The 27,436-nt window shown below is 43.8% G+C and overlaps 1 protein-coding gene across 16 annotated transcripts in view; it reads left to right on the top strand.

The window, feature by feature from the left end:
• LOC137435131 (guanine nucleotide exchange factor DBS) overlaps window positions 1-27,436 on the top strand; it is a 166,544-nt gene that overhangs the window by 108,055 nt on the left and 31,053 nt on the right. For 15 of the 16 annotated variants that reach the window (XR_013624580.1, XR_013624581.1, XM_078784616.1 and 12 more), the window contains 12 exons: window positions 188-307; window positions 3,582-3,698; window positions 8,952-9,107; window positions 10,510-10,613; window positions 12,990-13,104; window positions 19,180-19,299; window positions 19,998-20,186; window positions 20,922-21,110; window positions 21,365-21,527; window positions 21,737-21,807; window positions 26,272-26,366; window positions 26,497-26,563. Coding sequence is in view for 14 of the 16 variants with exons in the window: in XM_078784616.1 (XP_078640742.1) it covers window positions 188-307; window positions 3,582-3,698; window positions 8,952-9,107; window positions 10,510-10,613; window positions 12,990-13,104; window positions 19,180-19,299; window positions 19,998-20,186; window positions 20,922-21,110; window positions 21,365-21,527; window positions 21,737-21,807; window positions 26,272-26,366; window positions 26,497-26,563 (1,506 nt within the window). In the remaining 2 variants the exon portion in view is untranslated. Of the gene's footprint in view, window positions 1-187; window positions 308-3,581; window positions 3,699-6,723; window positions 6,846-8,951; window positions 9,108-10,509; window positions 10,614-12,989; window positions 13,105-19,179; window positions 19,300-19,997; window positions 20,187-20,921; window positions 21,111-21,364; window positions 21,528-21,736; window positions 21,808-26,271; window positions 26,367-26,496; window positions 26,564-27,436 lie in introns of those variants that run through there. The other variant, XM_068128649.2, reaches the window with a different exon arrangement.

Raw genomic sequence — 27,436 nt, 5'->3', positions numbered from 1 at the left:
AATGTCCTCCCTCTTCTTAGCCTGCAAATATTGGAAATGTTTTATTAACCAAGGCCAGAACAAAACATTTTTTCCTGACACGTCTTAGCTTAAGGTTAGTGATACATCTTGTCAAACTTGTACAACATGTTTTCACGTAACACTGAGTTGCTGTGAATGCTTTCTATATATGCCGCATTTCCCCCAGGCCAACTTCCCTGCGGAGCTGCAGAAGGTCTATGTCCTACGACCGACCGGTCTTGTGCAAGCCACTTTCGCTAATTTTGGATTCTTATTTGGCTTGGGGGAAATCACGAAAAATGTCGAGGTGAGTCGTCACAAGCCCAGTGAGCTGCATTTACCATGGCCATGCAAAATTGGTGCCACCGCTTTATAATCTGTGTTTGGTGTTAAGGTGTATGTATTGCCACATGTGTAGTGAGCAGAAGCTAACTAACTTGATAATGTGTACAGTACCAAAAGGTGTGTGTGTGTGTGTGTGTGTGTGTGTGTGTGTGTGTGTGTGTGTGTGTGTGTGTGTGTGTGTGTGTGTGTGTGTGTGTGTGTGTGTGTGTGTGTGTGTGTGTGTGTGTGTCAGTGTCACGCTTTTTTTTCTAAAGGGTTCCTTCTGTGATAAGATAATAAAAATAGGGGCAATGTCCCTGGGCCCACCTGGTAGAGCCAGGGAACCGCTGGTAGGTGTGGATGCCCCACGAAATATGTAAATTAGCCAATGGTCTGAACAAATTAGTGAAATCGCCATGCAGAGATGATTCCTACCAAGGTACATCTAAATCGGGTGAATACTTTTTGAGAAGTAAAAAGTAGCAATCCTGGAATCGTAATGACCTTCGACCTTTAAATTGACCTATTTAATATGCAAATTTTGTATGGGATTTCCAAGGCATCAGGAGGCATCAGGACTCATCCACCAAGTTTTGTCATAAGTCATCCACAACTTTTCGAGATATCGTCCTATATATCAGTTTTGCCCTTTCTCTCAATGGTGAAGAATCGCTTAAAAAAATTATCCGATTCAGATCCGGATCCGAATCTTCACCAAAATCTAATCATTTCGTCCTTGTCACAAACCCAACGTCTCCACCAAATTTTGTCCGAATCCGTCCACAACTTTTTGAGATATCTTGTTCACAAACAGACAGACAGGGGTGAAAACATAACCTCCAATCCACCTTAGGTGGCAAAGGTAACAACATCAACCACAGCCACGGTGACAGCAACAACAACTACGTGTCATAAAAGATCCTTTGTTACGTATTTAACTTGATCTTACATCCTCATTGAGACTCCCAGATAGACGTGCAATATGTTTATGAAGTGCAACAAGCTGTTCTCTGATTAATCCCGTAAATTAAGCGCCAGTTAGGCATGGCTCGTACTTTTGAACGGCACTGCTTCGGAAGCTGTAAGGTGTTGTAGGTGGCCGCTATCCACCACGAGCAACAGTCAGGGATATACAATTGCTGCATTTGAAGTGTATCCACCGATGTTTATTGTAAACTGAGTTGGAATACTCTTTGCTAAAAATGCCCAAGTTAGCTGGCTCCCTCATATATGGTCCATTAACAGTTGTAGAGTTCAATAGTGGTGAATCTGAGATGGTGAATCTGAGATGGTGAATCTGAGATGGTGAATCTGAGATGGTGAATCTGAGATGGTGAATCTGAGATGGTGACTGAGAGTGCCATCTCTTAGATGGGCGTTAAGCAGGATGTCCCGTCTGCTAGCATAAGCTGGTGCACATTAGCGGCACCATGGTCCACCAATGGATGTAAAGTAGTCGGCATGTTATTTCCAGCCCAATAAACAAATTACAACTCCCTGCCCTGATGACCTTCAGTTGAACGTCGGGTTGGTTGGTAAAAAGGATTGTATCCAGGAGACCTACAAGAAGGTTGGAATAACTTTGGCCTTTTAAAGAAGTAGCTGCTTTGCTCCCAAACGTGTAAAGGGCTCGTTTTTTTGTATTTTTCCGGATTTGAACTCTGATTTGGGAGTCACTGTTTAGGACCCGGCCCCAAATGTTGCGACCTGAGACTCTGTCATAACAAAATGCTGATCCTTTTGCATAGAAAATTTCTGCCTTTGGATAGCGTTGCTCAAAAAGGAGCATTGGGTTTATCACCCATTTAGCATGACATTCTTTGATGCTTTGGCTTCTTACAAACATGGACGTGGTCGAATTTCATTGGACCTTTGATTTTTTTTTTTTTAACGTCATTCATTGCAGTAAACAGGCGATTGTGCTCCTCCCCGCGCCGCGGCTTTACATTTCTTCTGAGATCACATGATCAACCATGCTAGAAGCACCCGCTCCCTATGGGAGTGGCCAGTGGGGTCATCACATGATCAACCTAATATGCACTCACGCCTGTGAGGTCAACCTAATCAGCATTTTTAGAAGATGCAAATTCCTATACAGGTTTTAATAGAGTAGTGAAACACTCTACACAGTATTTTTAAAATGAGTTTAATTAAAATATCTACTAATGACAATCATCCAACTGAAAATGTTTCTTACTAGCAGGGGTATCCAGCATTCCTCAGTGGGGGAAACTAATAAGGGAGGGCAAGAGAGCCTGTGGGCCTGTGGAGGGGGAACAGGACAATAACTTGCCAAAGTTTGTTTTAAGCTTCGGAAAAAGACAACACGATGAAGTCACTCTCAAAAAAACACATGTTTTTCTTTATAACAAACCAGTTCAAATTACACGTCAGCCAAGCAACGGAATTTTCATTCAAGTCCCACACTTACGAACTGGGGAAGAAATGGCGACCAATGACCACCACCCTGTCTGAGAGTGAGGTCACCACCTGGAGCTTCGCACCCACTGGGACATCTCAACGGGACAGTGTGGTTCTCACACATGTCTCACGGTTTTGGGCTCGGAGATCTGAGGTGGAGATGGTGCGGGACTCGGGTTTGCCGTTGGGAGGGGGTGGGAACGGGTGACGTTGGGGTCACTTCACAAACTACTAGAATTTAATTTTGAATTTAATTTTGCGATCTCATCATTAGCCATGGTCATAAAAAACCAAGTAGTCTGTGTTCAACAGGAGGTCCAACTTGCTCTGTGTCACGTATGGCGGCAGTTGGCCCAGTAGTTTAGACGTGATTAGTGTTTCAGAGACACACAGACAGACAGACAGACAGACAGAAAATGACTTCTATTTATAAGATTTAAGGCCTGGGACCCAAGTCCATGCAGCTCTTTTGTGACTTGTCACCTCAATAAATCACCTTGTTGATTCTCTGTCTCTCTGCACTAGTAATTAATTTGACGAATTGTATCCACATAAAGAATCTTCCATACAGTGATTATGTTCAATTAATTAAAACTGAACTATGAGTGGGAAATTATCTCTTTATGTAAAGAAGGTACTGCAAATCGGAGTACTGCAACAAACTTAACCCAACTTATTGAGCTCATCGCCTTCGGTGTTTTGCTGCTGCTGCTGCTGCTGTCATTGTTGTGCTCATGGTGGTTATACTAAACTCCAATCACAAGCTTTATGGAGCTTTCGTAAATGTTATAAGTATTACTGCTTTGTACATTGGTTTGCTCCCTGGTGTTTGGCAGATTGTTCTGATATCGACCCAGGATGAGCTACACTCTTTTCTCGATTCGAGGCAGCTCACCGTGGACCTCGGTGGTTCCTTGCGGTACAACCATGCCACATGGCTTCGCCGCCGGCTGGTGAGCAGTGGTACACAATACACACGGCCACACGTGACATTGTGTGCCCCAGACACCGGGTGCCGTGCAGTTTGTGTAGGCTGTCGTACTGTATTTGCAATTGTTAAAGCTTTCTACCACATACTACGACACAAACTAAAACTTCAACGTTGTAGATGTCGATGACAATATAGTTCGTTCCATTGTCATTATTCTATATCCAACAGTAATAATCTATCTATAATTCCAGTAATCTCTGTGTGTATGTATGTATGTATGTATGTATGTATGTATGTATGTATGTATGTCTGTTTGTCTGTGACCGCTGTTTCTCGACAACTACCGGTCCGATATACTTTAAACTTGCCAGGTATATTGCTGGGGACCCGAGGATGTGCCTTTTCAAGGTTTCATATTAATCGGAGAAGTAGTTACCGAGCTATGTCCAAAAAACGATTCAACCAATCAGAGAGCAGCGAGCTATCACGTGTGCCGAACGTGGCGAACAGACTCTGCCTCGGACGGCACATTTGAGAGCGTATTCATTTATTTCACGTTGGCAAACTATGTTGGCGTTCAACTATGTTTTAAAACTAATTAAAACTAATTTGCGATTCATCGTAACTGCGATATGCGACCTTCCGGACAGTGAAGACTGCACTTCCGGCAGCCAATCACAGAACGCGTTGTTGTGTGGGCGTGGCCGATGTGAGAGCGAGCCGAGCCGAGCGCGTGCGCCATTACGGTTCGTAATTCGATTTCTTCCGGAGAAAATAATAATTTCTCGATTTCTTATGCGCATTATTTCTCCCAATTCAGTCAGAGCGAAGGGCGGAAGCGAAGAGCGTTGTTTTTTTTGTTTACGGGCGTACGGGCGGGGTAGAGCGTACGGGTAGCGTTTTTTTTTTTTTTTGGCAAGGAACGGGCACCCACGTACGGGCATGCCCTAGTAATAATAATAATAATAATAATAATGATAACTAGGGTGTTCAGAGAACACCTTACCCTGCACAGTTATGAAAAAAATGGCAAGGGAAGGGTTTTTCAACTGTTGCTTTGCGTGTTGCACCAAAAAATAAAAAGATGCCACCAAATTTGGCTGAATGCTGAGTTTCACAGTTCCTCTGCCCTCAGGGCTTAGATGGCATGAATAATTTTCCAAGTACTGCTAAACAGAAGGTTTATGAAAGTTGCCAATAAGTCACTTTGCGCTCTCGTGTTCAAGTATGTAATTAAATTGAAAATAAGACTTTTAAAGACTGTAGAATTTTTTACGGAAGTTTGCCACCGTTGATAATCCATCTTTTACACCACCTTATTTGATACGTTAAATTAGGTATTCGTGCATGTTGTTTGTACCCTCATTGCATCCCTAAAAACAGTACGTTTCCTGTTTGGAATGATTTTCAATTTTATTTGACTGCCAGACAAATACGATGCGAGCAAATCCTCTGTGCGAATGTGAGCTTGGGACGAGATTCCATACAATTTGCCAAATTCAGAGCCAAAGTACTGCTAAACTACTGTTTTGTGTTGCGAATCATGTTCCGATTCATTTTCTACAGTTTTCAAAATAAAAAATTCAATTGAAATCAAGTAGTTCTTCAACCATAGACCAACATCTGTAGACAGACAAAGTGGACCAATTGCTTAACCCTGCTTTTCTCTCCGCACGTGCAGGGTAATAATAATATTAATAACTAGAACGCCACTCAGTAGAGCGCATACTCCTGCCGTGGGTCAAGTTGGAATAGTACGATTTCACAAAAGTTTGAGGGAGTAGTTCAGTGACAACACAAGACAAGACAGACACTGCACAGAGATATATACGTATATATATATAGAATATATAGAAGATACTGTTAAAAAAAAACAAGGCAATTTCACTTACATTTTCGGATTCAGCGTTCAATTCTATATAAGTGAGTGTATTTTGAGGCACGTGTGACTTCAAATAAAATTGTAAGCCAGGAAAACGGTCGTTTCATTCCTTAGGGATACAACATGTAAAACTGGCCCAAACGTGAAAACAAAACTCGCTCATTTTAAGTCGTACAAGCTAATGCGACCACTCATTCTTCTGGGAAGAATCCCGTGCACATGCTGGTCACACTTATAAGTCACCAAAGTCTTTATAAGTTCATGAAATACTGACACCGCGATTGACATTCGCTGAGGTAAATGTTGATATCTCTTCTGAGGTTAAAAAAACAACAACAACAGCTTTAAAGCATTATACGTATCAACCGATACATTTTATGAAACGGGGAAACCTAATACACACTTTGGTGGTTTTAAAATGACAGAATGTCTTTATTAGAAAAAAATAAAAATGAACATTGAAGACGACACTGCTAAACAATACACCGCTCTAACGCATAACCACGAGTTTAAACTACATTTACAACAAATATGAAAACTATTTTCATATCACAATGTTAAATATAGAATATATAGAAGATAATGGTAAAAAATTCCCCAAAAAAATTCCTGGATCCGGAATAATATCCTGAGCTTCACCAAAAACTAATAGTAAGGGCATTTTATGAGATATTTCACAAATCTGTTAACTAAATTGTTACCAAAAAATTTCTTCACCAATATGTTTGTAAAGGTGTGTTTTAACATGTGTTAAAATGTTGAAGTTCAACTCCCGTGGGAAACCCAGAAAAAAAGGTGTTGAATTCGGGTACCGAAAAATTATTTTCGAGAATTTTTATTTTTTTTAATCGGCCCTTAAGTAACTTATGAGGGGTCAAATAAGGGTTTTTCATGATTCTGAGTTGATTGTTAACATTTATATTTTCACTTTTACATTTACACACAAAGTAGCTTTTATTTCACATACATATATAATACTCAAGAGTTATTTCTCATTCACAATGTCAGAAGTTTCAACAGTCATTGTCTATGTCTTCTTCAGACTCAACAACATCATGACTGACAGACTCCACAGGCCGAGATGCACGTGACCCCATTCTTCTTGCAGCTGCATCGCCGGTTGCTGCAATCTCCATGACAATTACAGCTCGTGAACTGCAATAGCTCCTCAGGAGCCGTGGGGTCCAGTGTTGGAACTGGCTCATACCCATGCACACCTATTGTCCATCCATAGTCACTGGGGTTCAGAGACATGCTCTGTAGAAGGATCCAGTCCCGGGTCTGCAGGTAGGCACGGAGTGAATGTCGTGCAGCTGCACCCTCTGTTGGAGGTAGAGTCTCTGGTTTGATCACTCCTCCCGCTGCCTTCCTTGAGAACATGTTGTACCGAATTTCACCCAATGTCGTATCTCGTCCATGGTAAATGTACTTGAAAATAGCAGTACCAGCCTGAATCAATGTTTCCTTGGTGGCTTCTGTGTCAAGGAAGATGTCGATGTACTCAGCCGCGTCCCCTTCGCAAAACCTAAAAAAAAGCACCAGGTCTATGTCAAACCTTGAGCATCCATTTTGACCCAAATCTATGATCAAGTTGTATGGCAAGCCCCATTTGGTGTGGCAATACTCCAGACCGCGGTCGACAGGCCTTAATAAAATTCTGCCCCCAAACGGCAACTCTTTCGTCTATCTTGACAATCGGTCTCAAGAACATCTGAAGGCTTGCAGGAACAAGTGTCAGCTGACTATCGATGTCAGTCATACTGTGTGTGGTGGGGTATGACTTTGGACCTAAATCAATCAAGGCAATATCATTGGATATGAACTTGAGTACCGTCTTTATGATCTGAGTCTTCTCATCTCCATGGTCAAGATTAGCATGATGCTCTCGCAGAATATTGTCGGTGCCATCTTTGAGACAGAGTACATCTGCCCTTCTTTCCTGTGTTGTGAAATACAAGGTGTCTTCGTATTTCTCTAGAAGTTTTATCTTTAGCCAATGCTTTGAATAAGAAAGGCTCTTCTCTGGTGACTGATCAAACTCCTGCAGCTTTTCATGGACTTGGTCCATGTTCATTACCCCATGCTCTAATTCAGTCTAACCATTCGCAGAATTCAATAAAAACTGCCTCTCGCTCCTCATCAATACTCCTCTGTCCTCTCTTCCTTTTTCCTTCCTCATCAGTCTTGGACAAACTGTCACCTCTCGCAAACATAAGTTTGCATCGCAAATGGTACAGTGTTTCTTCTGCTACCAAGTCGTTGATCCCTTCCAGGCGTCCAGTGACTTCAGTGCCCCAGTCATCCCCGCGACTCCGTGCTGTCTTCAGCAAGCTTGCCTTCAGTGTATCTGCAGTCAAATTATCTGGCACTCTGTATTTCTTTCTAGCTTGTGCTGGATTATTTTTGTAGAGCTGGGCTGCTTGGTTGCAAAGAATGCATACATCCTTATACAGGAGGTCAACTGACTGTGATCTTCTAGAACTGCAGCCGGTTGATGAACTGAACTCACAAGTAGTGCGTCTTCTCTTCAACTTTGATGACTCTTTCTCTGCCTTTGATGCTTGAGCTGACTTCTTGGTGGTTGCAACAAAGTTGTTGTACAGATCATTTTTACACTTCTGGTGGTACCTCAGTTTTCCTTCCTTTTGAGCCTCCTTCATACGTTCCACAACAGTAACATTTTCGACAGTTTCTGCTTGTTTCAATAAAGTTGAGTATCCCTTTGGAGTTGCCTGTATGAGCCTTTCAGCTGGTGTATCCGAGCGTGCACAGATGAAGCAATTGAGCACAGGTGGAGTAACGTCTTCATCCATATTGCTAGACTCCATGTCCTGCAAAGTAGAAAATGAGATGTATTTAGAAATTCTTTTTCCACAAAGGAGTGTCTGTGGTGAAATATAAATGTTAACAATCAACTCAGAATCATGAAAAACCCTTATTTGACCCCTCATAAGTTACTTAAGGGCCGATTAAAAAAAATAAAAATTCTCGAAAATAATTTTTCGGTACCCGAATTCAACAGCTTTTTTTCTGGGTTTCCCACGGGAGTTGACCTTCAACATTTTAACACATGTTATTACACACCTTTACAAACATATTGGTGAAGAAATTATTTGGTAACAATTTAGTTAACAGATTTTCATATGTTTCCCTTACTATAATCAATTCTTCCTTATCCCAAGGGCAATCATCCCACCAACTTTCATCCAAATCCGTTCAGAACGTTTCCAGATATCTTGATCACAAACACACACACACACACACACACACACACACACACACACACACACACGGATGGACGGACACGATCGAATGCATTACTCCCTGGCAGGAGTAATAATAATCATTCTACCTATTTGGAAAGTACATGTTAACAGTGTGTCTGACATGCAGGTGTTTGAGGAAGCGCAAGATGGCGTGCGTAAGATGCGGGCAAAGCTCAAGGAGTTCATGCAGGACATGAATCGTGTGACCTCTGCTCCATCCACTGACCTTCAGACACTACAAGCTCAGCTTCTCTCCCTCAGAGTCTCTTGGGATGAAAAGAAGGTACAAATGCGAAACGTCATGGCAACAAAACATGCGGCATTTATTGGGCGCCTTTTTGGGAAGTCGATTTAAAATATACTGCAGGTTAACACAATGAGGTACACTTGTTTAAAACGTGGAAGGGTAACTGATTTGACAAATTCCCAGAGGTTGACATTCATATTTATGGAACGATGTCGTTGTTTCCATCTATCTATAATTCCAGCAATCTCTGTGTGTGTGTGTGTGTGTGTGTGTGTGTGTGTCTGTGTGTCTGTGTGTCTGTGTGTCTGTGTGTCTGTGTGTGTGTTTGTTTGTCTGTGACCGCTGTTTCTCCACAACCACTGGTCCGATATACTTTAAACTTGCCAGGTATATTGCTGGGGACCCGAGGATGTGCCTTTTCAAGGTTTCATATTAATCGGACAAGTAGTTACCGAGCTATGTCCAAAAAACGATTCAACCAATCAGAGAGCAGCGAGCTATCACGTGTGCCGAACGTGCCGAACAGACTCTGCCTCGGACGGCACATTTGAGAGCGTATTCATTTATTTCACGTTGGCAAACTATGTTGGCGTTAAACTATGTTTTAAAACTAATAAAAACTAATTTGCGATTCTTTCGCTTTCCGGCACGTTTGTGCACGCTATGGCGATTTCTTTACCAAACTCCGCAAGCCGTTCGCTTTGGACCAAACCATTTCATGTAAATAGAGGGGGGGGGATATAATTTTAGATATAGATATAGTACGGGCATGCCCTAGTATAAATGCAATTGCGTTAAGATTAAAGAAAGTAAATGAGATTTGATTGACCACAAAAAATAGAAGAGAAAAATACAGGGTCACCAAAAGCTGGCAAGTTTTTGAAGAAAAGTTACAAAGGTGTTGAGTCCAATATTTTGATTGTGGCGCTGTTTTCGTCTGAGGTTAAAAGGGATTTAAATAGAGCGGTTCATTCGAAATATTCAAATTGGATAAAACTTTACTATTTTTACTTCCGCCAACGAAGGTGGATTGTTATATTTTCACCCCTGTCTGTCTGTCTGTCTGTCTGTCTGTAAGCAGGATATCTCAAAAAGTTGTGAATGGATTCAGACAAAACTTAGTGGACAGGTTGAATATGTAACAAGGATGAATTAAAGATTTTGGTGAAGATCTAAATCCGGATACGAGAATGTTTTAAGTGATTCTTCACCACTGAGATATGGGGCCAAATACGATATAAAAAAAGAGGTTGTGGACGATTTATGACAAAACTAGGTGGATGAGTTGTGTCTGTGATAAGAACAATCCAATTAGATTTTGGTTAAAGTGAGGATGCAGATCCGGCCTATCAATGGGATACCAAACATAAAGTGTTCAGCCTGGTGGAGGTATACACTCTACCGTATGCTGTTCTAGTTTATCTTGTGTGCATTTCAGAAAGAGATGCAGGTTGAGGAGGAGCGGTGCACGACCTTCCTAACTGACATCCCAGAGAACATACCGAGTCCAAGCATGATTGAAGACATGCGTCACATCAGCAGGTCAGCTGGTGAACATTTGCTTCGCATTCAGTGATTCACATCCAAGTGCTGGCATTGCATACCTTTTTTTGCATCATTTACTGTTACTCAAGTGGCAGAACAAGTTCAAGAAGTTCAAGGAGTGGCAGAATGCGAAGGGTATGGGGGCAGAAAAGGCAGAGCATGAAAGTTATAAGGCAGCCAAGAAGGCTGCAAAGAAAGAGGTAGCAAAGGCACAGGAGGCATGTAGGAAAATGTTCGGAGAGCGCTTGGATTCGGAAGAGGGTCAGAGTGCAGTATTCAGGATTGCAAAGCAGATAGCGAAAGAGAGGTGTGATGTGATGGGGGTGAGTTCCTTGAAGGATGAAGTGGGACAAATCGTTGTGGACCCAGATGGAATTAAAGGAAGATGGAAGAGATATATGGAAATACTGTTGAATGCAGAGAATGAATGGGATGGCAACATAGAGAGTAACCCAGTTTTAGGACCGGCAGAGAAGATAACCGAGAAGGAAGTTGAGGAAGCGATAAAAGCAATGAAGAGTAGAAAAGCGGGAGGGCCGACGGGAGTTGTGGGAGATATGTTGAAGGCAGCGGGAAATTGGGGTGTGAAGAGAATGACAGAGATCTGCAATCTGGTGGTGAAAGAAGGCCGCATTCCAGTGGATTGGGAACTGAGTACCCTCGTCCCTCTATACAAGGGGAAAGGTGACCCTCTGGACTGTGGCTCGTATCGAGTGATAAAGTTATTGGAGCATGGAATGAAGGTATTGGAAAGGGTGTTGGAGAGGAGGATAAGGAAGAAAGTGAAGATTGACGAAATGCAGTTTGGATATATGCCAGGAAGAGGAACGACAGACGCGCTTTTTATTGTGAGGCAGTTGCAGGAGAAGTATATGGAGAAGAGGAAGAAGTTGTTTCTTGGGTTTGTAGATCTGGAGAAAGCATTCGATAGGGTTCCACGTGAAGTAGTGACATGGGCATTGAGGAAGTTAGGAGTGGAGGAATGGTTGATCAGAGTCGTGATGGCAATGTACAAAAGAGCGCGCACAGCTGTAAGGACGAAGGACGGGAACAGTGGTGAGTTTGAGGTGAAGGTGGGAGTGCATCAAGGGTCGGTACTAAGTCCACTACTATTTGTAGCTGTGATGGAGGTGCTGGCTCAGAACGTAAAGGAGGGTCTACCGTGGGAGTTGTTGTATGCAGATGATCTGGTGTTGATTGCAGAAAGTATGGATGGACTGAAGGAGAAGATGAACAAGTGGAAGGAATGTATGGAGACAAAAGGTCTGAAGGTGAATATCGAAAAAACGAAGGTGATGGCAAGTGGTAAAGCATGTGGTGAGGTGGAAAGAACTGGGAAGTGGCCGTGTGCTGTGTGCAGGAAGGGTGTCGGAGTGAATTCCATTCAATGTACAATGTGCGCTGAGTGGGTTCATCAAAAATGTAGTGGTTTGAGAGGGTCATTAACCAGTGTGGCAGCTACATTCAAGTGTAAGGTGTGCACAGAGGGAGCTGCAGATGGAGGAAATGTTGAGTTGGATCTTGGAGACGGCGTGAAGCTGGAAGGTGTGAAAACATTTTGTTACCTTGGAGACATGCTGAATGGAGAAGGTGGATCAGACTCGGCGACGGTTGCTCGAGTGAGGTGTGCATGGAAGAAGTTTCGGGAACTGAGTGGCGTGCTGACGAGGAGGGGAGTGTCATTGAAGCTGAAGGGAAAGGTGTATGCTGCATGTGTGAGAAGTGTTATGATTTATGGGAGTGAGACATGGGTAATGAACGTAGAGCAGCAATGAAGGCTGGAAAGGGTGGAAATGCGAATGGTTCTGTGGATGTGTGGAGTATCGTTGAGAGAGAGGAAGACAAATGATGAATTGCGAAAGATGATCGGAATATAGCCTGTGATGGATGCTGTGAAGAGAAACAGGTTGAGACGGTTTGGTCATGTGTTGAGGAAGGATGAAAGTGACTGGTTGAAAAGAGTAATGGGAATGAATGTAGAAGGAAGTAGAGGACGGGGAAGACCGAGAAAGACTTGGCTAAAGATGGTCGAAGAAGAAATGCGGGCAAGGGGGTTAACAAGGGGAGATGCAGAAAATAGGGCAAAATGGAGAACATTGTCATGGGGACCGCAAGGCTAACCCCCGCTCTTGCAGCGAAAATGGCCTTAAAATGCCTGTTGTTGTTGTTGTTGTTGTTGTTGTTGTTGTTGTATTTACTGTTCCTGAACTTTGTTTTTTCGCTCATGGCATCAAATCGTAAAGTGAAGAACATTTCTTTGTGAACCATGATATGTCTGAATGACAGAGGGAAAATCCACTGTAGCAAGGAGGGAAGGGTATTGGTGGTCATTGGCAGACATTAAAAAGATCAGTTTTGTGCTTTCTCTCCAAGGCTGCTGGGAAAGCTGGTAGACCAGCGAACAGCGGCAGAGAAGAACTACAAGGCGTCTCGGAGGATGTTAGAACAAGAAGAGCAGTTTCTTCGACAGCGACTCGACCAAGCGCAGGTTAATGCCACATGTGCTCTAACGTGGGAGCAGAAACACGACCAGTCTTATAACAGACAGATCATGTTGGCTCGATGCTGAAGTTGGATATTATTTAAACTTCTCGTTACATCACGTCATCATTTTCCAATGACAATTGTCACATTGGACATTTAAATTTATATAAATATTTATAACCACACCAATAACAAAAACAGTCACCTTTAGTAACAACTGAAAATGTACAGGCATGGCTGTAAATGTTTGCTTTTCCTACCTCGCACACCTGCACCTGTTAGCACAACTGGCCCACTGCCAATGGTGTCGTTTTCAGCATCGATGCCATCACTGTTTAACAAGGGCAAAGAATAAGTTTCTATTAACAAAAACAAAATGAAATCGTTTTTTTTTTCTTTGATTTTTTTTTCTTTCTTTCTATTTGTGAAAATGAATTTGAATCCCCATCATGTCGTCCTCCAAAATAAGAGGACGTTTCGCAGTGGAGTTTTAAAACACATCGGAAGGCTTTGTTTTCTGTCAATCTTTACAATTCCTCTCCTCCCCCACAATTGTTGTAAACATTTCTTTTTCTCGATGCACATTCTATGAAAGCTCCACCTCTCAGGTTATGGGAAGCAGGTGGGGGTAGGGGAGGGTGAGGATACAATCCTTGATCTGTTAACACACCCATTCCTCTTAACCCAAGTCTTTACTTGGACTATTTCTGTTCCAAAATCAAGAGCACTTGTATTTAGTTTTGTAAACCAAAGTGATCAGTTTAGAGTTTTGTTTTATTTTATAAAGATGTTCAGAGAAAAAAATGACAATGCAAACCTGAACAGCGGTCACACTTTATTTATTATTATTGTTATTTTTTGGTGGTCCACTGGTCCACCTAAACAGATTTATTTGGTGGACCGTATATTATTTGATAGTGAGTCTGACAGTGATTTTATTATTATTATTATTATTATTATTATTTTTATGAAACAGGAACAAGAAAAAATAATACGGGGAGGTGCATGGAAGAATGAAAAATGTTTTTAATAATAAGTGAATAGAAAGGGACGGGAAAACTGCTAGCGTCAAAGTGGTATCCACTCAGTGGTATTTTTAAGTGTACGCTAAAATGGCAATCCATTGCACATTATTACCTCTGCCAGCAAAGGTGGATGGAGGTTATGTTTTCACCCCTGTCTGTTTGTTTGTTTGTCTGCATTTGGCTTATTTGTTTGCTTGCAATGGTAGAATAGCACCTCACAGCCACATGTACCGAGGTACAAGATATCTCAAAAAGATTCGTACGAAATTTGGCGGAGAGATAGAGTACGTGACAAGGACGAAATGATTAGATTTTGGTGAAGATCCGGATTCCGATCCGGCTCGTAGAACTTTTTAAGTGATTCTTCTCCATTGGGAGATAGGGCCAAAAACTATATATAGCAGGATATCTCAGAAAGTTGTGGATGGATTAGGATGAAACTTGGTGGACCAGTTGGGTGTGTGACAAGGACTAAATGATTAGATTTTGGTGAAGATCTGAATATGGATTCGGATATGAGAGTTATTTAATTTTTAAGTGATTCTTCACCATTGAGTGATCGAGCTAAAACCAGCATATAGCAGGATATCTCAAAAAGTTATGGACAGATTTGGACAAATCTTGCTGGACAGGTTAGTTGTGTGACGAGGAAGAATCGATTCCCTTTTGGTCAAGATCTGATTATGGATTTGGATATGAGAATTATTTAATTTTTTAAGTGATTCTTCACCATTGGGAGATAGGGCCAAAAACGATACATAGCAGGATATCTCAAAAAGTTATGGATGGATTTGGACGAAACTTGGTGGACAGGTTGTGTGTGATGAGGAATAATCGATTCAATTTCGGTGAAGATCTGGATTCGGATCCGGCTCGTAGAATTTTTAAGTGATTCTTCACTATTGGGAGATCGGGCCAAAAACGATACAAAGCAGGATATCTCAAAAAGTTGTGGACGGATGATTTTGATGAAATGTGATTATGTATTGTGATTTTCTGGTCTACTCTGGGATACAAAACGTAAAGTGTTCACCTGGCGGAGGTATGCTCTCTACTGAGTGCCGTTCTAGTTCACAATTGATTAATTTTGTTACTCAACATGAACTGAAACGCTTGGTGTTTTTCTCAAATCAAACAAAATGGCCTCCTCCTGTGTCAAAGTGGCCTCCTTGTTTCGATTTATTGGTCTCGTTTCGACGTGGTCACAAATTTCACCGCGGCCAAAAGACATTATCAGGTTTTGTATTTGTGCACAGCAGAATCACGTCTTAACTTCATGCAATGTAAAGACGGCACTTCAATAGGAGTTCATAGGAGGGGACAGTGATGGGAAAATCCAATAATGGATGCTATTTCTGTATTTACTGATGTAGACAGACGTTCTCCTGCCTGGCAGACATCTGATCACAGTAACGTGCTTGCAAGTTTTTGTACCCGGCTAACTTCTATAAAAATAGCTCATAATAACTACCATCGGAGTCATTCACATAATCGTGGTCATGATGTGTGAGCACTGCACCCCATCCGGATGAAATGGGTAAAGAAACGAATCAGCATATTGGAATAGCACCTCAATTCCCTATAATCGTGGCATGCTTTTCTGATGATGAAAATACAGAAATCTCCATATGGGTTGTTACAATGGAAAGATTTCCGTGTTATACGGAATGAGTTTCAGCCAAGTGAATGTAAAGTGTTTATGCTCTTCAAAGGTTGATTTTTCCGCACCGATTTTCGTGAATAAAATTATTTGTAAAGTGGCAATTGATAGTGGCCATATGGGCCACCTGAGATGGAGTTTTTGGTGGCCCAATGGAGTTTTGGTGGCTAGTGGCACCCGGGCCACCGCTTATTTCGAACCCTGCTGAATCAAAAGTAACAGCTTTGGAATGATCACTTTTTTTTTTTCTTTTTTTTTTGTATACAAGATCGAGGCTCGTGAAAGAGCGAACATTAATCACACAGAAAGCCAAACAGACACACAAAACAAATAACATCGGGAGCGGTAGACAAGATGGGGAGAGAGGGGGAAGGACACAAACACAACATTTGAGAGCAGGGACCGAGAGACATGGAGACATCGAGAGAACTGTGGGAGGGAGAGGGCTTTGGGGGGAGGCATGGGAAGGGGGGGGGGGCGGGTGGGAGAGGTATAAAACATATGGACACTGCCAAGACTTCCAGGAAAGAAGTTGGAATTTCAAACAAGGTGGATCTGGGGTGAATTAGTGGGGGTAGAAAAGATCAAGGTTTTGGATGGGGGAAGATAAGAGATGGTGGTGAACAGCTGTTTTGAAGACCTGGAGGGAGGAGTGTGATTGAAGTGAGTGTGGGAGTTTGTTCCAGAGGCGGGAGAAAAGAGGAATGAAAGAGTGAAGGTGAGCAGAGAGCCGAGATTTCGGCAGTTTAACCATCAGAGGGTGGCTGGCAGATCTTGTGCGACCTGTAGGAATATTTGGGGGACAGAGCACAGAGAGAGCTGGGGGAGCAAGGCCGGAGAGGAGTCGGTAGAAGACAGAAAGACCACCTACCTGCCTGCGGTGAGTGAGTGAAAGGCCCTCAGAGATAGCTTCATCGCGGGAGATTCCAATGATTCTGAAAGCTTTGGATTCAACAGCGTGAAGCCGAGCCAGGTGTGAGGCAGGAGCACCAGCCCATAGGGGAGAACAGTATTCCATTGAGCTGCGGATGAAAGCCTTGTATGTGGTGAGGAGCTCAGGTGTGCCTAGGAAGGACTTCGCACGACGGAGGATGCCCAGTCGGCGACTGGCTTGGGAGGCCAGCTTGGAAATGTGGTTTTTCCAAGAAAGATCATGGCAGATGGTGAGACCCAAAAGCTTGAGCGACAGAACTTCTTGGAGAGGATTGTTGAGAAAGTAGATGGGAGGGTTGTCCAGTCGATCTTTTCGGAGAGACATCGTAAGAGTGTGAGATTTGTCAGGATTGAAAGACATGTTCCACATGTTTGACCAGTCTGTGATTTTGTCCAGGTCTTCAGAGAGTGAGGAGGCTGCAGACTGCCGATCTGAGGGAAGAGGAATGGAGCGGCAGAGAGTGGAGTCATCAGCAAAGAGATACAGAGGATTTTCCAGAGAGTCGGAGAGATCATTGATAAAGACCAGAAAAAGCACAGGGCCCAGCACACTGCCTTGGGGAACTCCAGCCTGAACGGGAAGGGGAGATGAGAGAAATCCATTCAGGGCCACACGTTGACTACGACCAGAGAGGAAGTCCGCAAGCCATGCATGGAGATTTCCATGGATACCATAGGAGGAGAGTTTGGTGAGCAGAGCTGGGTGCCAGACTTCCTATCCAATAGTAGCTGCATTCTTCAAGCACTTGTAATAGCATTGTATAATGTAATTTTGCTGGATGAGAACAGACCACGGTTCATCCCGGTGAGGGGAGGGGGGGGGGCAGGGGGCAGAGACGAGGGTTCGCCACTAAGATGACTGAGCGGTCTGATCGGTTGATGCAAATAATGCCCTCACATGGTCATGTGGCCTCTGCTTCTCGTGCAATTCAACGAATCCTTTATACTCTGGCGTTCCCATTGAGACGATGGAGCAAGAAGGCAGACTCACTACTGACCTAAATCAATTCAATAACTGCAGTATAACAAGCAATAGTAATTTAAAACACTTACAGATGAGGTACAAAGCTATTGGAATCTCGATGCAGGATGAACATAAAACACGGACTTTGCTTAATTCCTTCTCTGTTGTCATGGATCTTACTACAACAAAAGGAGGGAAAAGCAAAGGAAAAAAGCATGTTCACACCGATTAATTCAGAAGAAAACTACCCCGGGCTTGGCAGGAAAATGGCACACTATTGGGTCCAGGCTGGGGGAACTAGCGCATCACATGGTTGTTCGGCAGAGCTCTTGGGTTACCGCTCCACTGGGCCCGTGGATCATGGAAAGACTCCAACCCAGCGCCACTGGACTTGACAAAGGCTTTCAATCCCCCTTCTCCAACCCACCTGCCAACAATGCCCAGCTCTGTCCTACCTCAACTCCAACTGCCAATCTGATACCCTCTTAACTCCCGCCCCCTGCCCCCACCCCTTCACCACACACCTCACTCTTCAAATGGCAGTCTCGACAACACCCATCACTCTGGGCCTGATGGTTGCCCTTTAGGGTGATGTGCGAGAGCAGTTTCAACGAATAAGAATAAATGGAAGATGGGGGAGAGTGGGAATTGTGGCATCTGTTGCCTCCCACACATCTCCCTGCTCTCAAATGTTGTGTTTGTGTGCTTCCCCTTCTCTCCCCATCTTGTCTTCCGCTCCCTTTTTTATATATTTTGTTTGTCTGGTTGATTTGTTTGTGAAGTAAATGTTAGCTCTTTCACGAGCCTCGATTCAGTATACAAAAAAAAAAAAATCTGAATACACATCTGTTGTTGATTGACCCACATTTGCACATTCACAAAGTACATACGCAGTCATGATAGTATTTAGATTAATACAAATACACAAGGGGGGGGGGGGGGGTTGCCGCTCCTTCCCACCCACATTTCAAAACGCACACGTATACACACGTACCGAGGCTCATTGAAGAGCAGAATGGGTAAATAATTAAATTGGGGGCAAAGGGAAAAAAGGAAATTGTAATAGAAGGATGAGAACAGCTGTGTCTAGTCTAATGGAAGAGACCATGGGCCGGCGGTGGGCAGCCATCTAGAAATCCTGTAGGATAGAGCTCATGACAACTAAATCAGGAAGACAACCACAGCCTAGAAAATAGGTGTATTAAAGAATTGAGGGACATTATAGAAGCTTGCACCTCTTGGTGTCAGTTAGGGGTCCATGTCGAAGAACATTGCTGATTTGGAGGGTAATGTGGTAATACTTTCTATCAGAAGACCTGTGACCTGGAAGGGCAGGGCCTGGGCAGAGAGGTAAGAGGGCAGGGAGTATAATCAGCATTGCAGATTATATAAAACTGTAAAACCAGCAACTGGCTGATTGTGACCAAGATTTGATCAAGGTGGGGAGTACTCTTCATAACATGCAACAATGTGCTTATGGTTATCCCTCATGGCCAGGTGGTGGCAGAGATGCAGATGTTGCAGGAGAAGGTTGTGCACCTCCCAGGTGTGGTGGATGGTGCTGCTCCTGTGCAAGGTCTGTTGCAGCAACTGCAGCGGTTGCTGGAAAATGCAAAGGTATTGATTGTTATTGCTATTAGGTAAACACAACTCCTCTGGCACAATCTGCTTGCGCAATGCTGCAGGTGTGTGTTGCATGTCGAGCTCAAGTCATTATGGTTATGGTGAACTACAATTGCTGTGTTTAACTACAACATGCCATGTAAAAATTACCGGTACCTTTTGAGAAAAAATCTGATGTACGTATTGCCGAAAGCGTCTGCCCATACTCGAATCTAAGGTCACATGACATGAGATTTTGGGTTATGGAGGATCAAAAGGTATATCGGTAAAGAAAGGTTAGTCAGTAAATTAATGACGTCAGTAATGATCTAAACATTTGGATAATTACCGATACTGGTATGCACGTCATATTGTTGATACAAATTAATAGGCCTGTTTTGTTTTCATCTTAAATCAGAACCAAATAATAGTTTTGTGCTTTGGAGGTTTGTACATTTGCATTTGATGCCTCTGGCTCTGGGCTATCGATTAAAAACTGCAAAAATGTGTAAATAATTTTCGAAGATGTTTGTGTTTGGAAAACAATCCAGGAAGTTGTCAACATTGTGCATCACATGATTTTATTATCCCAATTGTGTGTGGTTTCGAAAGTGTTTCATGTAATCCTGAGCAGTTGTGCCCCGATGGGTTTGTACCTGTGATTATTAACTTGGCCTACATCTATGCATTATGTCGTTGTACTGTTTATGCAGCCATGGCTAGCACGTGCCGAGATGATGTGGGCCGAGACCGAACGGCTGGCCAACGGTCACCACCGGGCTGATGACCTCAATAACCTGGCAGAAGAGTTGCGCCAGGTCCACGGAAAACTTTCTGAAGCACTGTCTACGAAACAGACCAAGTTGGAAACCTCATTGGCAATGTGGACAAAGCTCGACAAGGTAGGAATGCTACACTGGCTTTGACATTTTTTTTTTTTGTATACTGAATCGAGGCTTGTGAAAGAGCTAACATTTATTTCACAAACAAATGAACCAGACAAACAAAATATATAAAAAGAGGGAGCGGAAGACAAGATGGGGAGAGAAGGGGAAGCACACAAACACAACACTTGAGAGCAGGGAGAAGTGTGGGAGGGAGAGGGCTTGGGGGGAGGAGGCGTGGGAAGGGGGGGGGGGGGGGGGGGAGAGGTATAAAACACAAGGGGACCGAAATTAGCGGGGGTAGAAAAGATCAAGGTTTTGGATGGGGGAAGATGAGAGATGGTGGTGAACAGCTGTTTTAAAGACCTGGAGGGTGGAGTGGGATTGAAGAGAGTGAGGGAGTTTGTTCCAGAGGCGGGAGAAAAGAGGAATGAAGGAGTGAAGGTGAGCAGAGAGTCTTGATTTTGGCAGTTTAACCATAAGAGGGTTGCAGGCAGATCTTGTGTGACCTGCAGGAATATTTGGGGGACAGAGCCCAGAGAGAGCTAGGGGGGCAAGGCCAGAGAGGAGTCGGTAGAAGACGGAAAGACCACCAACCTGCCTGCAGTGAGTGAGTGAAACTCACCATCAGACATCAGGTGTTTCATGGTTTTTCTTGATGTCTACGGTATGTGCTGCGTTATGAGGTAGACAAACCGCGTGCTTGTAATGTAACGTACACAATAATCAATGCATATGTTGCTGTTGGGACAGGTGTTGGAGTGGTACGAAGATGGCATGTTCCTGCTGGCCTCACAGCCAGCTCCAAAGTTTCAGCGAAGAGGTGCAGTGGATGCCGCGCTCACGGCGGTGGAGGGACACCTTGATGAGGCAGCGCAACTACCACATTCCGATGCTTGTTTCTATGAGCAATACCAAATGATACTGACTGCTGAAAATGAGGTACAAAACAGATGAAGACGGGAAGGAGATGTAGAGATGGAAGGGTTTGGTAAATTATTGTGCAAATATATCTTTATCACGATGTGAATAGGTAATAGGCAAGTGATTCGATTAAATATTTATTCTCATTAATATAACGGGCCAACCCCTGCTCTGTGGGGAAAAATGGCCTCTAAAGGTGGTTCTTCTAATTGATGTAACGCATCGCTTGATCTCGCAGGCCATTTCTAAACCGGTTGCTGTTCTGTGAACAGCGGAGTGTGCAGCAGGTTTTTGAGAAGATGAAGAGGTTGCAGTTGATGCTTGAAGAGAGGAGGTTGGACCTGGGCCGAATCGCTGCTCCGGTTGCGAGGCCCGTGCAAACTGTGGCTCCACAGACTTCAATGGCCACACCTCCATTGAGCCCGAGCATCACAGGTAACAAAATCCGCAGATGATCAGAACACTCAGGAACATCGGTGGGTACTTTCCTGTAACCATTCTGTTACGGTAACGATCTGGTCGAAAACCAACATATCTGGTCAAAACCAAGTCGGTCTAAAACCAACAAAACTTGGTCACCAAGGGTCTTGACGTGTGGTTATTACTTGTGTTAAGTCTTACTAGCTTGTTTTGTCCCATTGTAGCCTCTACTTCTATCACTGAAACGAGCACTCCAAAGAAGAAACGGGACAAGAATGGCCGACAGGCTCCCACGGTACCAGACTTTTCTTAAACAGCGTGCTGATGATATTCATAATAGCATCAATCGTAATCATTCTCATCGTTCATCATCCGAATGCAGTTCCCATCATCTGCATTTATTTTATACAATGGATAGTGCGGAGCATAACGGAATGAATAATTTTATGCCACAGAAGAATGATTGAAAACCCTGCAGCATTAAAAACCAACAAATATTTAAGCAAGTTCATTTGTGCCTCACTCACGCATTGAATTAAGAATGTCAGGTTAATGCACATTGATCAACCAATCATAAGGAGATGCAGGAGTAAACTAGAACGGCACTTGGTAGAGCGTATACCTCCGCCAGGCTGAACAGTTTACGTTTTGTATCCACTGATAGGCCGGATCTGGATTCGAACCTGAACCAAAATCTAATCGCTTGTTCTTGTTCAAAATCAACTGGGCCCTCAAGTTTAGTCATAACTTGTCCATAACTTTTTTTTAAATATGTTATATATCGCTTTTTGCCGATCTCAATGGTGAAGAATCACTTAAACAATTAAATAATTATCATATGCAAATCCACATTCAGATCTTCACCAAAATCGAATCGATTCGGTCTTGTCACACACCCAACCTCTCCACCAAGTTTCGGCTGAATCTGTCCATAACTTTTTGAGATATCCTGCTATATATTATTTGGGAACTGAGTACCCTCATCCCTCTATACAAGGGGAAAGGTGACCCTCTGGAGTGTGGCTCGTATCGAGCGATAAAGTTATTGGAGCATGGAATGAAGGTATTGGAAAGGGTGATGGAGAGGAGGATAAGGAAGAAAGTGAAGATCAACGAAATGCAGTTTGGATTTATGCCAGGAAGAGGAACGACAGACGCGCTTTTTATTGTGAGGCAGTTGCAGGAGAAGTACATGGAGAAGAGGAAGAAGTTGTTTCTTGGGTTTGTTGATCTGGAGAAAGCATTCGATGGGGTTCCACGTGAAGTAGTGATATGGGCATTGAGGAAGTTAGGAGTGGAGGAATGGTTGATCAGAGTAGTGATGGCAATGTACGAGAGAGTGCGCACAGCTGTAAGGATGAAGGACGGGAACAGTGATGAGTTTGAGGTGAAGGTGGGAGTGCATCAGGGGTCAGTACCAAGTCCACTACTATTTGTAGCTGTGATGGAGGTGCTGGCTCGGAACGTAAAGGAGGGTTTACCGTGGGAGTTGTTGTATGCAGATGATCTGGTGTTGATTGCGGAAAGTATGGATGGACTGAAGAAGAAGATGAACAAGTGGAAGGATGTATGGAGACAAAATGTCTGAAGGTGAATATCGGAAAAACGAAGGTGATGGCAAGTGGTAAAGCATGTGGTGAGGTGGAAAGAACTGGGAAGTGGCCCTGTGCTGTGTGCAGGAAGGGTGTCGGAGTGAACTCCATTCAATGTACAATGTGCGCTGAGTAGGTTCATCAAAAATGTAGTGGTCTGAGAGGGTCATTAACCAGTGTGGCAGCTACATTCAAGTGTAAGGTGTGCACAGAGGGAGCTGCAGATGGAGGAGATGTTGAGTTGGATCTTGGAGATGGTGTGAAGCTAGAAGGTGTGAAAACATTTTGCTACCTAGGAGACATCTTGAATGGAGAAGGTGGATCAGACTCGGCAACGGTTGCCAGAGTGAGATGTACATGGAGGAAGTTTCAGGAACTGAGTAGCATGCTGACGAGGAGGGGAGTGTCGTTGAAGCTGAAGGGAAAGGTGTATGCTGCATGTGTGAGAAGTGTTATGATTTATGGGAGCGAGACATGGGTAATGAATGTAGAGCAGTAACGAAGGCTGAAAAGGGTGGAAATGCGAATGTTTCGGTGGATGTGCGGAGTATCGTTGAGAGAGAGGAAGACAAATCTCTCTGTACCCACCGTACCCAGTCGTACCCAGCTGCTCCTGGACTCTGTGTCCTTTCCTCCTGACAAGGTGGAAAAGTTTCTGTCAACCCTCGACTCTGATTCTGCAACTGGTCCTGACGGCATCAGCCCACGGGTCCTAAAATCATGTGCTTCCGCTCTTTCACTCCCTCTTTCTGTTCTCTTCACCCTCTCCTTTGCTCAAGGTCATCTGCCATCTGCTTGGAAATCAGCCAACATCACCGCTTTGCACAAAAAAGGTGCAAAAACAGATCCCAGCAACTACAGACCAATCAGCCTTCTCCCAATTATCAGCAAAGTCATGGAATCCATCATTGCTTCAGATATGAAATCTTTCCTCTTCTCCAATGGCTTGATCTCTGATCATCAATTTGGTTTCAGACCTGGTCACTCTACTCTGGACATGCTGCTTCTGCTTTCTCAACAATGGATGGAGGTCCTCAACGCCAAACAGGAAATTAGAGCCGTCTCCCTTGACATTTCACGTGCCTTCGATACGGTTTGGCACCCTGCTCTGCTCACCAAACTCTCCTCCTTTGGTATCCATGGAAATCTCCACGCATGGCTGGCGGACCTCCTCTCTGGTCGTAGTCAACGTGTGGCCCTGAATGGGTTTCTCTCATCTCCTCTTCCTGTTCAGGCTGGAGTTCCCCAAGGTAGTGTTCTGGGCCCTGTGCTTTTTCTGGTCTTCATCAATGATCTCTCTGACTCTCTTGAAAATCCTCTCTATCTCTTTGCTGACGACTCTACTCTCTGTCGCTCCATTCCTCATCCCTCAGATCGGCAGTCTGCAGCCTCCTCACTCTCTGCAGACCTGGACAAAATCACAGACTGGGCAAACAAATGGAACATGTCTTTCAATCCTGATAAATCTCACACTCTTACGATGTCTCTCCGAAAAGACCGACTGGAAAACCCTCCCATCCACTTTCTGAATAATCCTCTCCAAGAAGTTCTGTCACTCAAGCTTTTGGGTCTCACTATTTGCCATGATCTTTCCTGGGAAAACCACATTTCAAATCTGGCCTCCAAAGCCAGTCGCCGACTGGGCATCCTCCGTCGTGCGAAGTCCTTCCTTGGCACACCTGAGCTCCTCACCACATACAAGGCTTTCATCCGCAGCTCTATGGAATACTGCTCTCCCCTCTGGTCTGGTGCTCCTGCCTCACACCTAGCCCGTCTTCACGCTGTTGAAACCAAAGCGTTCAGAATCATTGGAATCTCCCGCGATGAAGCTAACTCCAAGGGCCTTTCATTCACTCACCGCAGGCAGGTTGGTGGTCTTTCCGTCTTCTACCGACTCCTCTCTGGCCTTGCCCCCCCCAGCCCTCTCTGGGCTCTGTCCCCCAAATATTCCTACAGGTCGCACAAGATCTGCCTGCAACCCTCTTATGGTTAAACTGCCAAAATCAAGACTTTGTGCTCACCTTCACTCCTTCATTCCTCTTTTCTCCCGCCTCTGGAACAAACTCCCTCACTCTCTTCAATCCCACTCCACCCTCCAGGTCTTTAAAACACCTGTTCACCACCATCTCTTATCCATCCAAAACCTTGATCTTTTCTACCCCCGCTAATTTCGGTCCCCTTGTGTTTTATACCTCTCCCCCCCGCCCTCCCCCTCCCACGCCTCCTGCCCCCAAGCCCTCTCCCTCCCACACTTCTCCCTGCTCTCAAATGTTGTGGTTGTGTGCTTCCCCTTCTCTCCCCATCTTGTCTTCCGCTCCCTCTTTTTGTATATTTTGTTTGTCTGGTTGATTTGTTTGTGAAATAAATGTTAGCTCCTTCACGAGCCTCGATTCAGTATACAAAAAAAAAAAAAAAAAAATGATGAAATGCGAAAGATGATGGGAATAGAGCCTGTGATGGATGCAGTGAAGAGGAACAGGTTGAGATGGTTTGGTCATGTGTTGAGGAAGGATGAAAGTGACTGGTTGAGAAGAGTGATGGAAATGAATGTAGAAGGAAGTAGAGGACTGGGAAGACTGAGAAAGACTTGGCTAAAGATGGTGGAAGAAGAAATGCGGGCAAGGGGGTTAACAAGGAGAGATGCATAAAATAGGGCAAGATGGAGAAGATTGTCATGGGGACCGCAAAGCTAACCCCCACTCTCGCAGGGAAAATGGCCTTAAAATGCATGTTGTTGTTGTTGTATATTTTTAAAAAAGTTAGGGACGAGTTATGAATAAACTAGGTGGACGAGTTGTTTTGGTGACAAGAACAAGCCGATTAGATTTTGGTTCAGGTCCGAATCCAGTTCCGGCCTATCAGTGGGATACAAAACGTAAACTGTTCACCAGGCGGAGGTATCTTCTCTACTGAATAATCTAGTTATTTCTGAGAAGATTAGTGGCACGTCTAAATAATCTTAAGCAACAGCTCCAATCGTATTTGAGACACTGCAATCTGAACGAGAGCTACGAGGTACAATTAGCCTTTACTCGTTGCTTTAGATTTATGGGCCTAAACACAGTAAATGTACTCAGTAAAATATTGGAAATATTGCATCTGCTTCGATGATCTTGCGAAATTCCCTGAAAAATCTTGTTCTTCCTGACCCTACTCTACATGCGCAGATCGAAGTCATGCATACTAAAAGCCAGGGCGGAGCACAGCTGACTTCCGTGTGCGGCCGAGAGGGAGAACAAGAAGATTCAAAGCTGAAGCGAAGGTCTCTCCCAACCTCTTATTCAATATCAAAGCAGCCATTGTGTACATCATTTATTTTTTGCAGTGGGATAATTTTTGTCTTAAATTGCAGTCCCGTAAAACGTGGATATATTCTGCGGTTTGCCTTTCAGGCGCATTGTCGCAGAATTGGTGGACACTGAGCGTTTGTACGTTCAGGAGCTGCATTCAGTGCTACAGGTAGGTGCGAGTTTGCACATTGTCTTCATCTTTTCTGCAACATAATGCAATCTGCATCGGAAGTAGTGGTAACCCTGCTGTTGTTAATATCATGTCTATGTATGTATTGCATGATAATATGTGTGATTAAATGGAGCGAGATTAGACAGCGGCCAGGGTTTGTCCAACATATCCGGCATTCCCTTCACCCTACCTCCCTTGTTGTCACAGAACTTCCTCTTTTTATTACCGTTTTATTCGTATTCCGGGAGCTAGACCATCACTGGGTTTCCTAGATTCGGAGGTACTCAAAGACTCTGGGGGACATGACTCACCACGTGACCTTTAAGAGATGGAGAACCAGGGGGGTGTTAATCAGTTGCAGGTTGGCGCAGAGCTTGGACCAGTTGAACACGGAGCACTCCAGTTGGAGTTAACTAAGTTGAACATGGAATCTAGCGAATCAAGTTGGACTTTTGGTGCGGGAGTTCTTGAGAGGTGAATTCATGGTCAGAGAGTGACAGTTGTGGAATTGGATGCTATCGTACTATGAGCTCACAGTGTGTTTGGTGCACCAGGAAGGGCATCAACCGAGCAACATGGAGCCAGCATTGGCAGCACGGCTGCCAAGCTAACTCACGGGCGGCCATTATCTCCCTGCCAGAGTCTGTTTCTTTATTCCCTTATCCTTGTCCCAGTACACTTAATTTCTATTTTTGTGATCCCACTTTTCCCAAACAAATCTTTATGTAGTTGGAACATGGCCATAGTTTATTTATAAATCTGATAAGTATGTATTTTGTGTCGATCGTATGTTGAGGGTCAAATTGCCAGTTGTGCCTCATCTCCACTCTTCAGTGATGTACGTGCCTTTATTTAAATTCATTGTCATCA

The sequence above is a fragment of the Myxine glutinosa genome, chromosome 9 (genome assembly GCF_964187855.1).
Source record: "Myxine glutinosa chromosome 9, kmMyxGlut1.1, whole genome shotgun sequence".
Lineage (NCBI taxonomy): Eukaryota > Metazoa > Chordata > Myxini > Myxiniformes > Myxinidae > Myxine > Myxine glutinosa.
Note: the sequence above shows the minus strand (reverse complement) of the source record. Positions and strands in the feature narration are given on the sequence as shown.